The sequence below is a fragment of the Perca fluviatilis genome, chromosome 1 (assembly GCF_010015445.1).
Source record: "Perca fluviatilis chromosome 1, GENO_Pfluv_1.0, whole genome shotgun sequence".
Classification (NCBI taxonomy): domain Eukaryota; kingdom Metazoa; phylum Chordata; class Actinopteri; order Perciformes; family Percidae; genus Perca; species Perca fluviatilis.
This window is the reverse complement of record NC_053112.1, coordinates 16,675,217-16,690,793: the sequence shown is the minus strand read 5'-3', so window position 1 is coordinate 16,690,793 and position 15,577 is coordinate 16,675,217. Positions and strand designations below refer to the sequence as shown.

Genomic DNA, 15,577 nt, shown 5'->3' with positions numbered 1-15,577 from the left:
ACATTTCATTTAGCTGACGCTTTTCTCCAAAGCAACTTCCAATAAGTTCATTCAACCATGAAGGTACAAAATACAAACAGCAAGAATGGAGAACAAAATACATTAACTTTAAAAAAAAGCCAATCTACATAGAGCCACATGTAAGTGCAACATGTAAATGCAATGTTTTTAATAGCATAATTTCCTTAGCTAAGGTGCAGTCGGAAGAGTTTTTAGCCAGCCGCAGAAGATGTGTAGACTTTCAGTTGTCCTGATGTTAAGGGGAGCTCATTCCACCATTTAGGAGCCAGGACAATGGATATGAAGTTTTATTCCTATCTTTCTTCAAGAGCGCGTTCTTTCAATTTGAGATGATTTTTCATTGATTTCACGTTTAGATTTTGTAATAATCAATCAAATCAAATCAAAACCTTGCTCTCACACTCAAATAACCACTTTTCGCGTTTGAATTTGCTGTTCTTCTGCTCATACTTTATGCTTGGACTCAGATATGTTGTTGCTTGGACATATTTCCTGTTCTCAGCTTTAGCCCTCACAGTGAGAGAGCAGCAAGTAGATTGGCTGATGCAGAGCGGAGTGGACTGAAGGGTATAAGGTTTAAGAAGGGAGCAGAGGAGGGGTGTAATGTGAGAGAACTCGAGTCAAGCTGCTGAAGTCTGAATGACCTGCAGGGGTTGGATGGCACTTTTACATTACATTTCATTTAACTGACACTTTTATCCAAAGCGACTTACAATTGCTATGTATGTCAGAGGTTGCACGCCTCTGGAGCAACTAGGGGTTAAGTGTCTTGCTCAGGGACACATTGGTTGATGTATCTCAGTGGGATTTGAACCCAGGTCTCCCACACCAAAGGAATGTGTCATATCCACTGCACTGCGCTATCACCACCCCCAACTTGCAGGCAGACCAGCCAGGAGGGAGTTGCAGTAGTCTAAATGTCAAAGTGTATTAACATTTATAAAAACTGTTAGCAAGTTATCATAGTCTATCTTTTTTTAATGCATTATAATCACTGTTATAAAGTGATTATAAGTTACTCTAAGTGGTCATAGGGTGCTTTAAGTGAATTAATGAAATTCTTGAGGTATACTGTATATAATTTATAATACATAGTATGTTCAATGTAGTTCCTACACTTATAATTTGAAAATTACAATATTAGCTAAAATAAAACAATTACCTTTGACCACAGAAAAAAATATTACAGATAATATTGCTGTATTGCTTGTTTATAATTCAGAAGTATTATATGAAGACTTAGTCCTCAAAATTAATGGAAGTGAATGAGAAGCCTGACACCTGGGAGGAATGGTGGTGTTGACAGAGGACGATAGGGAGCTAGCTTATCTGTAGATGACTTTAGATAGAGGTAAGACTGCTGATTTTTTACAAGTTTAAAAAAAGTGAAATATCCTTTTAAGGGTTGAGACTTACTCGAAGTACAACAGTGCATGGTTTGCACCAGTTTTTTTTACTAAAAAACAAAAAAAAACGTTGAATAAAGCATGGATGAGTAAGTTTAAACTATTGGCAACCGTATCTGATATGTACTTCTGTACAGTACAACAACATTCATTATTCATCAGTGAGGGACAATGTGGAGTATTCTATTTATTATAAAATATAAAAATAAATACATAAGAATGTTTAATTCAACTGCATGATCTTTATTGATTTTTGTTATTGCTTCCAATTTATCACTTAATCTCATCGACGTCCGTATCAACAGTCTTGCTGCTCTCGACCACCCTTCCATCCACAACTGTCTCCACCACTGTGATGACCTTTTTGACCACTGAGAAAAACAAAAAGATGCAACAATCAAGAGCAAATCACATTACCTTTCTTACACTCAGTTAAAACTGGAAGATTTAAAGACTGGAAAAAATACAAATGATATGCATGTGAAAAAATGCTCACCTTGTCTTGAACTGGTAATGGAGAGAAAAAGAAAGAAGAAAACATTAGTCCAGAACATATCCACATTGTTATTAAATGTTTTTAGCTGGAGTGGATATTATTTCTCTGTAATCCCCCTGTCCAGTCAGTGTTTCTCTCTCTTCACCAGGTCTCACCTGTCATCCTCCCCATCCAGCAACCTCCTGTACTCAGCGATCTCCAGCTCCAGCCGGGTCTTGAGGTCTAGCAGCATGTCGTACTCCTGCTTGTTGCTGGCGATGTTGGCGTGGAGCTGGGACAGCTGAGCCTCCAGGCTTGTGACCATGTTCTGGAGGCTTGCTAGCTGTGCAGCGTAGCACGCCTGAGTCTCTGCCAGTGTGCCCTCCAGAGACGCTTTCTGTTGTGGTTGGTGGAAGAAATTTAGGCAGTCAGTGATTCAAATTCAGAGATGTTACCTGTTGCTGGTAAAAATGTGCTGCAAGGCTTGTTGGCGTGAGTGTGTAACTAGCAGCAAGTGGTTCTGTGCATTTTGGAATTACCCTTTTTCGCTTTCTTGCAGTTATTTGAGAACAGTGAATCCACTAACATGTCTGCTACAGGCCCCATGGAGTTGAAGCGGATTTTAAAGCCAATTTGACATAGAGGCCAAACAGTGGCATTACAACTCTTCTGTCCATCACCTGATTCCATGGGGTCCAAAATACTTTTTTCCAGAGTTACATGGTGAAAGAGACATCTGTACATTAGTGGATACATTTTCTTGAGTGTCACAAACCCCCCCGCAAAATGATACGTTTCTTTATAAGAACATTTGAAAAGTCTAGAAGAGCCACACGTTTAAATCATTTCTTCCCCATTCAAGTTAGCAAAGTGCTAAAACGGTTAGATGTCTAGTGCGCCTGCATGCTCTACGGGCCCATAGTGTGAAAGCAGCGCAGATTTTTTTTTCACTGAAAATTAGGCAAGAATGGAGACACAGCCCTATGTTCCCACAGCCCTATGTTCCCACATTTCTAAGATTTTTTTCCAAAATTAGGCCCTATGTTCCCACATTTCCTTTATCATAAATTTGTATCAGATTTTATCCCCATAACCCTAACTCCTAGACCTAACCTTAAAAAATGTTGTTGGAGGATAGGGCTTAAATTTAAGAGAAATGTAGGAACACAAGACCTAATTTTGAAAATGTCCTAGAAATGTGGGAACATAGGGCTGTGGGAACATAGGGCTGACTGCGCAGCTAATCTGGGTAATTTTATACGTGGAACTTGAATATTTTTGGCTTCATGCACCACTGAGCAACTCTGACAGGAAATAACGGGGCTCCGCCTCCAATGCTGTATCCAGTTCTTGTTATACATCCATGGTCTACTAAATATGAAACTGCAGCAAGCCGCCGGTTAGCTTATAGCTTAGCATAACGACTGAAATTGGTAAAACAGCTAGCCTGGCTCAGTCACTAACAAAATCTGCTTCCCTCCCAACATCTTTAAAGCTCACAAATTATCTTGTTTGTTTAGTGTCTGTGTAAAAGTGACACACTGTGGATTCCTGGAAGTTACTGTGTTCATGCTAACTGCATAGCTAAGCTAACCAGCTGCTGGCTTTAAATTAGCTTAATATTTCACAGATATGAGTGATATCAGTCTTCTTATCTCTCAGCAACGAAGATTATAAGTGTGTTTCCCAAAATATCAACTATTTCTTTAAACATCTACAGTGTTGTATATAATGGACCAACAGACCCCGTTGCTCTGGACGGAGACCAGTGAAGGCTATTAGAATCACTTTTCCGGTGATCTCTTGCTTTACTGTGCAGCCTCCAACTGACAGAGACAACGTAAATGTGACGTGAGCAACGTGTCTGAAAGTTGTAAGTCTTCTGGTAGCTGTGCCAAGAGAAATCTCAATCATTTCCAATCTTACAGAGACGGAGAGCGTAGGTATATGTAAGGAGATAACATAGGCACAGGCTAATTATTGATAACTAACATGCTAATGTAAGTCCAAACTGCCTGCAAGCTTCTCCTGTACTATACGGTAATTCCTCTACTGTGCGACAGTAAGTCACTTGGTTATGACACAATCGTTAACCTATTTTTTCAAAAACGTCTGTTACGGAGCCATAACGTGAGGTACAAGGTAATGGAGCCTTTTATACATTGTCGTGTTTCTTTAGAAATAAACAATGGACAAATAGAGTCTTTAAACGCTTCAGATGTAAAGTTATTCGCAGTCAAGTGACGTAAAAAAAAAATGGCGGTCAGTGGAATGCTAACAAGAGGTGATCGCTTTGTAGCAACAAAATGGCGCCATCGGAGGTTCGAGTTCTGAAGCGAAGCTTACCCCCTTGGTCATATCCAAAGGATAAAACATCTTTATTGTTAAAGCAACACTATGTAACTTTTCCTGCTTCGGTCCCCCTACAGGTTGGAAGTGGAATTGTCCATTATATTACACTGTCCAGTTCATTCAAACTACAGATCCGCTACCTGATCTGGCAAACTTGCATAATGTAATGTAATGGACAATTCTGCTTCCAACCTGTAGGGGGACCAAAGCGGGAAAAGTTATCTAGTGTTGCTTTAATATAGCCTACTGTTTGTTGACATACCATGCTCAAATGGGACTGCAGTTCAATCTGAAGCCTCTGGAGGGCGTTCTTCAGGTCCTTAACCTCTGTGCGGGACGTCACCAGAATCTCTGTGTGTGTGTTCACTTCCTGCTCCACTGCTGTAATCTGGGCAGATCAGAGAAACAACAATTATTGTTTCACCCAACAATTATGGTAGATTACTGACGTACTATCTAGCTAAATAACCTCAATTTAACTCTTTGAAGGCGGCCGAAGTGGCTGTTTCCTAAGCATTTGTAGCTTCTCACCTTGTTCTGGTACCACACCTCGAGTTCCTTGCGGTTCTTGCCGATCACACTCTCGTAGTGTTCCCTGATCTCTGACATAACCTGGTTCAGGTCTGTAGAGGGAGAAGCATCCACGGCCACATTGACCTGGCCGCCCATCTGACTCCTCAGAAGAGCCAACTCCTGTAGGGGACAAAGGACAATGCCTCAGTCAGCTGGTGTAATAACTTAACAAATTAATAAATAATTTATAATTTTGTTATTATTACAACAACAGCATCCAATGGTTTCTTTTTGTATAGTTTTGCATTGCTTTTGGTTCTTTGATCTTTGAAGAACATGAAGGTGTGTGTGTGTGTGTGTGTGTATGTTTGTGTGTGTGTGAGACATAGAGAGAGAGAGAGAGAGAGAGAGAGAGAGAGAGAGAGAGAGAGAGAAACAGTAGCAATGAGCTAATGGAGGGAGAGAACAATACAAGGAAGTGTGTAGAGGGAAGAGGGGCAGCGCTGGGGAAAGAGAGAAAAGGCGGCAGACCTGTTTATAAAAGCATTAACCTAACATGGGATTTCCTCAGTGTTATCAGAGGTAAGGCAGAAGCCATGTGTGCGAACTCTCAACAGCTCAGGCCAAAATAGAGGGTTAAGGTTAGGCTTTGATTAATGGTCAATCATGCTTTTTGTGAATGGCTGCTGTGTTTAGCTCTAGAGCTATTGATGATGAGTTTAATCAATCACCACCACTTTCAGGTTATGAGCATACAAGGTGTGGGTGTTTGTGTGGAGGGATGTATCAGGGGTGTCGACAGATGCAAATTCATCAGTTTTGATGATTGTGAAACTGCCATCAACAAATTGGGCCAAATGGGTGCACCAATACACTACTTCATCTACTGTATACATTCTCACCTCTTCGTGATTCCTCTTGAGCATGATGAGCTCGTCTTTCAGGGCCTCATACTGACTCTCCAGATCCATTTTGGCCAGGTTCATCTCATCCAGCACCCTCTTCAGTCCAGAGATGTCCGCCTCCACAGCCATCCTCATGGCCAGCTCGTTTTCATACCTGATGGGGGAACACAGGAGGGTTTAGTGGGTCGTTGAGATTAGCTTTGATGTGCATGTAAAGTTTTACTTTTGTATCATCCAAGATTGGGGCAGGGGGATACACTCACTTCATTTTGAAATCATCAGCAGCCAGTTTTGCGTTATCAATGTCCAGGACTGACTTGGCATTAAGCCTGGAGGCGATGCGAATCTGAGGAGAAAAACAGGGAAACATGTCAGAAAAAGTACAATAACCTCATATTCTATACAGTTTTACTTGACACAACAGTACAGTATGGGCTCCACATATCCAATATAATATTTATGTGACGGATATTTGAGGGTTAAAACAAATACCTGCTATATTGATTTATCTAATGGTTGATTTCAATTTCTAATCTTTTTGGGAAAGGATCCCTTAAAATGTGGTTCGTACAAAGTTGGAATGTAACTGCAAATATGAAACTTAAATATTAACATGTGCATCATTAAAATCATAAATATACAACTATTTTTATGCTTAAATGAAGAAATTTGCAGCCTGTGCAAATTGATGTACTGTAAAATATTGGCTCATAGTATCAACTACCTGATACATCGGCAGTAAACCTACACTGCATCCTTTGGCAATTATTACATACCAACAGATACTTATCTCTTCCCACACCCACAGTGAAAGATGAGAAGAGGAAGATAACAGAAAACACAGAAACACACACATCTGTCTACTTCGTCTCACCTTGTCCTTCAGGTCGTCGATGATGGCAAAGTATTTGGTATAGTCGTGGCAGATGACAGTTCTGCTCTGGTACCACTCTCTGATCTGCTTGTCCAATCTGTTGTTCTCCTTTTCCAGATTGCGCACCTTCTCCAGGTAGGAGCCCAGACGGTCGTTCAGGTTCTGCATGGTGGCCTTCTCGTTGGCCCCGACGTGGAGGTCCAGGCCATCAGACAGGTTGAAGTCTCCAGAGGATGCTCCGTAGCTCTGCTGGGATGAGGAGATGCGGGTGCCACGGCCACCTGCTCCACCGTAAACACTCATGGTCCTCTGGCCGTAAGATCTGCTGCTGAACGACATGCTGGAAGGTCCGTATCTGGATCAGGTAGGTAGGTAGATCACTGAAGTTGATCTGCAGTTGAAAGTATCTCTTGGTCTCCTTGGTTATATAGCTGCCATACGCAGCAAAGTGGGAAGGGCTAGGAGGGGTAGTCGAAAGGGAAGAATGTGGCTGACAGGATACCCCTTCATCTTCTATGCAATCTCTTCATCAACACCGGTGTGATGACTGGTGGATAGGGGCTCTTCCGTTTTTTTTTTCAGGTCAAACCCGTGATTCCACATTTTAAAGTTTCTCAATGAAGGGACATTCCTTTGAATAATACAGGGTTAATCTTGAACCTTTGGAAGATTGTAATTGCAGCCTTCCTTGTTAGGTTGCTTGAAAGCAAGTTTAGGGGCACATACACATACATAATGCGTTCCTATAGAAGAAACTGCTATGTGTAGCTATCTTGTAAAATATTCACTCATGGCAGTGACAGAAATGGCACATACCAGTGACAATTTCGCTCCAGTGAAACTTGGGGCCTAAGGTTGAGGGCAAGACAGTTCTAAGACAGCCAAAGTTATTTTTGTCACATAAAGGGCCAGATGTTCAAGATTGGGATAATTAACTGTATTAATGAAGGAATTTATGTTTTTATTCTAGAGTTTAAAATAGTTACTGCAGTCCAAATTCAAAATACTGGAGAGAGTCGTCTGCCTCCCTAGACTCGAAGTTCACGGAGGTTGCCAGGTTGAGAACGCAGTCTCACAAAGCCAGACATTACTCCACAGCACAGCGGAGTAGCTAACGTTAGATGCTGGCTATGTTGACGGTCATAAAAGCCTGTGCTCACGCCAAGCTCTGTACCGGACTGACAACCACCCTATCTCGGCTTAAAGCTTTAGTGCGTAACTTTTTTATATTAATGAACGTCCGTTACATTCAAGCCATTGCCAAATGAGTTGCTAGCTAATTAAGACTACTGGCTAATTAAGACTATCAACTCCACACAACTCTCTGTATTTCTCAGAAGATTGTGTCGTCCGGTGACTTTACCCCCAGAAGCTTGAGTGAAGATAATTACCTCTTCTGAAGAGTCCATCATGTTTTTTTTTTAATCCTACGTATCCTCCTTGCATATTAGCAACTGCGTTGAGGAGGGGTGGGGGTGCGTGCACGATCACGGAAGGCTGTATCATGTGGACGTGCCGACAGTGTTGTTGTCATTACTTCCTCATGGGGGAGACAGAAACTATATTTAAAATTACTGCAACAACTGCTAAAACATCATGACCTCGTCATCCTCTCTACCCAACTGACAGCCACACTTTCTCGGCTTAAAATTACGGCACCAACCCAAGGGGGTAAGCTTCGCTTCAAAACTCGAGCCATCTATGGCGCCATTTTGTTGCTACCTGGCCATCACCTCCCATTAGCATTTCGCTGACCGCCATTATTTTTTTTACGTCACTTGACTGCGAATAACTTTACATCTGAAGCATTTAAAGACTCTATTTGTCCGTTGTTTATTTTTAAAGAAACACGACAATGTATAAAAGACTCCATTACCTTGTACCTCACGTTATGGCTCCGTAGCAGACGTTTTTGTAAAAATAGGCTAACGATTGTGTCACATAGTAGAGGAATTACCGTATAGTACAGGATAAGCTTGCAGGCAGTTTCGACTTACATGAGCTGTTTAGGTTTAATTACTAATGTTAACTAGCATGTTAGTGATCAATAATTAGCATGTGCCTATGTTATCTCCTTACATATACCTACGCTCTCCGTCTCTGTAAGATTGGGAATGATTGAGATTTCTCTTGGCACAGCTACCAGAAGACTTACAACTTTCAGACACGTTGCTCACGTCACATTCTCTCAGTTGGAAGCTGCGCAGTAAAGCTGGCCATCACTGGAAAAGTGCTTCTAATAGCCTTCACTGGTCTCCGTCCAGAGCAACGGGGTCTGTTGGTCCATTATATACTGTCTATGCACCAACCGCTAAAAAAACACCACTACCTCGCCGCCATCTTGCCAATCAAAAAGAGTCGATCTCCGAATGCAACGTGACAGGGAGGAGAGTATAGATGGAAAGCTCCTAAAGCTTAGTTCCATATAAATGCACAGATAATTTGTTGTTTTGTCGTTAGTGAAAAACAATATTGACCTTGTAGTTGAAAAAGGAGCCTCATATAACTATGACATTTCCTCCTAGAGTCCGTTCGTTCGCATTCGGAGATTGACACTTTTTGACTGGCAAGATGGTGACTGGAAAAACCATCTGCTAAAGTGAGTTGTTCTTAGTAAACTCTGTGTACATAAACAATATTCTCAATGCTGGAGTTCACGTGTAGAGCCCCTGGTGATACTTCGAGCAAAGTTTCATGTTGTGTCGAGCCTTCTTAGTGTTTTAAAAATAGCGATGTTGATGTGATCATAGTAGTGCCCCTAGCACTCCCATTCAAAAGGCTATTTGACTGAAAACGACAATACGGTAAATCTTAAAAGTGCCGCTTCCGTTCCTAGTTATGCTTTTAAACAAAAGTTTGACTCAGGTATATTCACAAAAAGACCCTAGGTTGCATTTTGGCGAGAGTTACACTTTAATTAATGACAATAACACAGCCAACTTCTTAAAGTCTAACTTATTAAAAATGTACAAGCTAGTTTTACTGGTTTATGATTATCATTGCAGCCTACACTTAACAGAAGCATGCCAGTAGAAAATGATAACCTTTCAGTTATCTCTATCATCAACCAAGCCTCTGCTGCCATTACACGCCTCTTCAGTCAGCAGTCACACCGATAAGCAGGGTGAGGTCTGAAAAGGGGATGACAGATGGTTCGATTGCATCTGAAGAATGTCTGTCAGTCTGTTCATTTAAAGATCGTACAATGTGGAAAATGAATGTCACACATTTTACTGCAGTGTAAAATGACTAATGTGGGATGATACCTGTTTGAAGTCTTTGACTTTAAGTTGTAGATTTCTCAAATGTTAGACTGTGTTGCATCTTACCCAGGGAGAAATATCTATAGAACAGACACTTTTGAAGCCAGCTTGCAACCTCCGCAAACAGCACTTTGTATCTATTTGTTTAACCTTACTTCAGTCCTCACTATCAAGTACCTGGTGCTCCTTTTAATGTATCTTTTATGAGCTTTTGTGTAACTGTATAAAGTGTCCTTTCTGGATGTGATTTGGTGTGTTTTAATTTAGCCTTTTTAATAGCAGTCTTTGCACATGCAAACCAGAGACACATTTCTGCATTTTTGCACGTATTAATACTGAGTTGCTATCACAAAAAGGCAAATTAGGTAGCAAAGACAACATATTAAATTATTAACATTCATGGGAACAAAATCAACTACTTTTGTGAGCTGAAAATAATCACATTTGACAGATGCTTGTACTCTAACTTGATGAAGATGCATGGTATTCCATCTAATAGACCTTTTTCCCAGCAGACATTTTGACCTGTCATAGCAGGTGAGAAACAGGTGTAATAAATCAAAGATGGCTCTGTTCCATTTAAGTGTCCCAGTAAGACAGCATGCATCATACCAGGGATTAATGCTACGCCCATAGCATTTCCTGCTATGACATGTCAAACTGTCTGCTATGAAATCACAATTATCTTATACTAATAAGATAATTACTATGCATTGACTCGGAACACAAGTTCTTTCTTTCTATTAGAAGGTTTATATCGCCCAAGGCTTAATCTGGTTTTGTATTATTGTGTACAACTGTTGCATAAATCTTATCTAAACAATGTGTTTTTACTATAGGATCTAACTACTGTGTTAATTCTTTTGATTTATAATAAGTTTTATAGCTTCAGCCTTTTTCCAGTACTCCAGTACACATGATTGGCTTGCAAAACAACTGCCTCAATTTCACCCTAGTCCTGTTAAACTTTTTCCTTCGCTCATTGTATAAAAGCTCTTTTGTTTTCTCTCAAACACTGGAGACAAAAATGTTGCCCTGCCTGCCTTCTGTCTGCCACACTGACACCCTTTGCATTTTCATTGGGAAGAGGCATTTCACATGTCGTAACACTCCTTTATGTACTCATGCTTGTGCATACAATGTTGTTATGTAGCAACATTCTCTTCTATTCTATTCATGAAAATAATTGTATATCATATTTGGGGCATTTCATTAAACAGAGCTGACCTTGTAGTTTGGCAAAGTGGCCAATTGAAACACCAAAATGTAAAGAGTCAGTTGACAAATGCTATAAATGTTCAGGACAGAATCACAATAGGACACTTTAGCAGCACAAAGACATGAGGGTGTTAGACACTGGTCAGTGTATCTTTTGGTCATAAAATTTTAAAAAGAGTGGTTGTTTGATTTTTGTTTTAAAATACAAAATTTAAAATTGAAATACCAAGAGTTTTTTTCCTTTTATTGTCAAAAGGGGATGAGAGAAATTTAAAACATGCTTTGATTTTCATTTTCTATTTCATATAACAAAAAATTAAATCACTAGAAAACATATCATATTGCAACAACTCATATTCTGAGATGTTGCATTTCCAAGGCAATAGCACCAGTGTAGCCTACCAGTTTTGCTTTAACCCAGGCTGCAGTTGAGGGAAACTTGTAGCCTAACTTCCTGATCTTCTGTTTTTTGCACCTCTTTACATAAATATATGCATTAGTCATTATAATTTAATAGCCTAAATTTTATTTTTATTTATTTCAGGGGACTTTTATTTTATATGTACACATTTATTTCCGTCTCTATTTATTTGTACGTTATATTCAAAGGAAGTTTGGTTATCTCACAGACTCAGACTAAAAGCAACTAGCAAGCTTGCCTGGCATCAGTGCATCACAGCATATCACTATCTGCAAAAGGAAATATGAATAAAACACTGGCGCGGCAGATTTGTCTGATTCGGTTAAAATTTTGTATTATTTACATTACATGTGACATTCTGTGCCTACAAGAAGTTGTTTCTTTTTAACATTGAACCATAGTGGATATGATTAGGAGTTTTTAGACCCATTAACAAGAAATATACTTAAATGTCAATTTGAAAACAATATTTACTGTAGACCTAAATGAATAATATGCAAAAAATAAACAATTGATCATATAAGTATTCACTTTCTATGCAAGACAGAGGAATAATAACTACAGTGTTGGATAACTATTATATAATACAGACAGTGAATCTATACGAGGAGCATGGACCCTCTGTGTGATTGCAGCTTTTTACTCAATGTCCAGAGATGCACTGGTCCAGTGTAGAATGATAAAATGATTAATAAATCCCATTGTGTTATCAGATCTGATTTAAAATAATCACAGATAAATCCCAGGAAAGAGACATTCCTGCACCTCAGTCCAAGGGAATAAAGTAGTCATGTCCAGTTTCTGAGTAATACATTGGTGTTTAGTTCCATTATAAAATAAAACACCGCAGGTTATGTCAGAAAGTGGTCATATGTTTGTCATATTTATCTCACAAACTGGGTTTGATTCATCCTTCAGTGGTTAAAATCCATCCAGGGATTTGCAGATAAACTAAAAGAAAAAAATCCAGAGACATTTAATCTCCCAAAAAAGTTACAACACTCTGACCAATCCTGTAGCAACAACTCACCACCTCCCATCAGATCTCCATGCCCATGTTCTTTCTCTTTCAAAACAGAACAGTGGAGAGATCAAAGTGGACACAAAATTATGTGTTACCAAGAGAAAGAACAAGAACAAGAAAAGAACAAGTAGATTGACTGCATTGTCTCTTTATAACACTCCAGATTCCTTCAGCCACTCACAGACACATTCTGCAGCTGTTTGCTGTTATGTATGTGCACTGCATGTGTGCAGTGAGAAGCCACATACTTTGTGTCTGTCCTTGTATAACAGAGATAAAATGTGGGCCGTTTTTTTCGTGGGAACATTCAGTTACAGTGAATGTCTTGTAACACATTATTTAATTATTATTGCATTAATAAGTATAAATAGTATTCTTTAGACACAACAGTGTTGTGGTTTGAATCTCAAATTCCTCTTTACCCCGTTTACCGTTTGTATACACTGTGACAATCTGATTGATGAATTTGCTTTCAGGGAAAGAAAGTTTGGTAAGCCAGCAGTTTCAACTCTCACAACTCTCACATTTCACAACTTTCACAACTCCACTGGGTGTGGCATGGCGATTCACTGGTGACTCCTGCATAGGGTACATGCTCAATCTCCACGGTGAGTTTTTTTTTGCTGTGACTATCACTAGATGGTGCACTTCAGCTGTGCTTCTCACCTCCACTGTTCAGAAATCTGTTGTAGAGGAAGGGTGTGGCTGTGTGATAATCTGTTGCAGTCAACTGAGGGATGTAACAACCCCTGAATACCTTATTACCTATTTTTCCTTAGTTAGATTTATGAACTTTGTGTGGGTTTCATTATATTTTTCAGTTTCTTACACATGACACATTTCTTTAGCACATACAGTACGTCCTTTATTGTGCATCAGTATTGGATTTATAAATGTCCAGCAAAAGCAACCGTTTGCATATGAAGTAGACAGAACAAGCTTTCTTCTAATATATCTTCAATAATTCTACTACCGGAATGAGCCAAGATAGGTCTATTGACACAACAGGCTTTTGTTTACTCGAGCCACAGTGGAAGAATGAAAGAGTCAATATGCTCAGCTGATAATTTAATACAATAAGCAGGTGAATGTTTAACTATATATGTTTGCAGAAACTGGTCCCACATAACGACTCTTTACATGTCACACCATGACACACACGCACACACATACCCACCCACACGCACACACACGCACACACACACACACAGATGCGTGTAATCCGACCTGTCAGCACATTTCACTGCAGATGTTCAGTCAATGATTCAGTCCAGGTTTCTTGTCAGAAATGTGTCATGCTGGGATGTGATTGCACAGTTCATGCCTGATTGTTAAGCAGGATTTGATAATGCCTGTGGAGGGGTGTGGTATATCGAGAGGGGGCTCCGAGGACTGTGTTGCTTCATTACAGGCTCACATCTGTGATTCATAGTTGCTAACTCTGCACAGAGCTGCTCTTGCTGCACCCTGGGGCGTAGCACAGTATTCTGGACCCTGTAGATTCTCTATGGGCACCTCCCCGCATCCAGTGTCTACTCAGTCCCCTTCCCCCAGTCAAACGCCCCTATGTGCACCGTTACGTCTCTTTGGAAACAAGACATTCCAAAAGACTCAAAGTAGATTTTCTTAAAGCTTTGTTGAATGGTTGGTTCTTAAGAAAGAAAGAACTGATTCATTTTTCACACAGGGCGGGAATGGCTTCTCACTAGAAGTCATATAACTTTGGAACTGATTCACAGAACACATAGAAGGGCAAGCCCTTTATTACTGGCCTAGGAAAATACATAATGTCACAGAGATCAGTCCTGGTTGCTGTGCCACTTTCTCCAGAGTGTGGTGCAAAGGCGGCTCAGTGGTTACTGCACAAATACAGTTTGTTTGTTTTTCCCAAAACAAAAGAAAAGGAAGAAAAAGCATTGCTCTCCAGGGGAAATAATACATAATCTATTCATTTATTTATTCACACTTTGTTTCTCCCAATATGCCTCTATGGTCGGTACTCGCTCCGAAGCTAATTACTGTCACTCTCTTACTCGCTCTACCACACACTCCCCACACACACATGCCGGCCATTATGCTATTATCTTAAAGAGATCGACGCGCACACCAATGCACATTTAAAAACTTCAGGCCACTGACTGTTTGTTATTTAGCTAAGGGGCCACCGGAGGAGTTTTGGGACCTTTAGGCTAAAAAGACTTGACCCTCCCCTCACCAATAATACTTTTTCTATGACCATCCAAAATGATTTCAAAAAGAGACATGACACTCCTGCTAGTTTGCACTTAAAAATGACATACAAATGCCATTTGATTTTTTTACTGCCATGACATACACAGTTAACCTCTGCATTCTCATCTTACCCATCACACTCCTCTGTTATGGTGTGGTGGCCATTTCAGTAGATTTACTCACTAACATTGTTGTGGAAACATAATAAGCATTGAAACTAAATGCACACTTCCTGCATTACTGCATTACTTCAAATACTAAGTTACTGCTCTAGTAAACTAGTATTAACATGAAATATAACACAACATTGAGACCATTCAGCAAAGGACACTGGGAAATAACAAATGCAACACTGGTTGCTATGGACTCCTCACTAGGCTTCCTCAGTCATTGTATATTTTAGCATAGGTAAAGCTGCCAAAGCTGAACATTATATTCCAAAACATATGTTCATTTTTAAAGGTCCCATGGAATGAAAATTTCACTTTATGAGGTTTTTTAACATTAATATGAGTTCCCCCAGCCTGCCTATGGCCCCCCAGTGGCTAGAAATGGCGATAGGTGTAAACCGAGCCCTGGGTATCCTGCTCTGCCTTTGAGAAAATGAAAGCTCAGATGGGCCGATATGGAATCTTCTCCTTATGAGGTCATAAGGAGCAGGGTTACCTCCCCTTTCTCTGCTTTGCCCGCCCAGAGAATTTGGCCCACCCATGAGAGGGAGACATCATGGCTTTCAAACAAGCAAAGTGGCAGTTGGTCAAGGCCACACCCCCACCCTCCACCTTGCCCCCCCTCTCTCCTCCTCAATAGCTACAGACACAGAAATGGCACATCCTAAGGAAAGCTCATTGTGGGACTGGCTCTAGTGGCTGT

At 40.2% G+C, this 15,577-nt stretch overlaps 1 protein-coding gene across 1 annotated transcript; it reads right to left on the bottom strand.

The window, feature by feature from the left end:
* Positions 1-1,665: 1,665 nt before the first annotated feature.
* Positions 1,666-7,531, bottom strand: LOC120561603 (keratin, type I cytoskeletal 13-like). Its single transcript, XM_039804752.1, has 8 exons — positions 6,547-7,531; positions 5,936-6,018; positions 5,670-5,826; positions 4,786-4,947; positions 4,517-4,642; positions 2,079-2,299; positions 1,924-1,934; positions 1,666-1,798 (listed from the first exon to the last, which is right to left on the bottom strand). Exons 1-8 carry the CDS (start codon positions 6,883-6,885, stop codon positions 1,701-1,703), a joined length of 1,197 nt encoding a protein of 398 aa, XP_039660686.1. The 5' UTR covers positions 6,886-7,531; the 3' UTR covers positions 1,666-1,700.
* Positions 7,532-15,577: the final 8,046 nt, after the last annotated feature.

Bases quoted from the DNA above. Each gene is read 5' to 3' on its own strand.
- LOC120561603 (XM_039804752.1), bottom strand. From the start codon at position 6,885: ATGTCGTTCAGCAGCAGATCTTACGGCCAGAGGACCATGAGTGTTTAC. The intron at 4,948-5,669 runs GTGAGAATGTAT...TGTCCCCTACAG, and splicing joins TCAAGAGGAATCACGAAGAG to GAGTTGGCTCTTCTGAGGAG. The intron at 2,300-4,516 runs GTATGTCAACAA...CAACCACAACAG, and splicing joins TGCAGTCCCATTTGAGCATG to AAAGCGTCTCTGGAGGGCAC.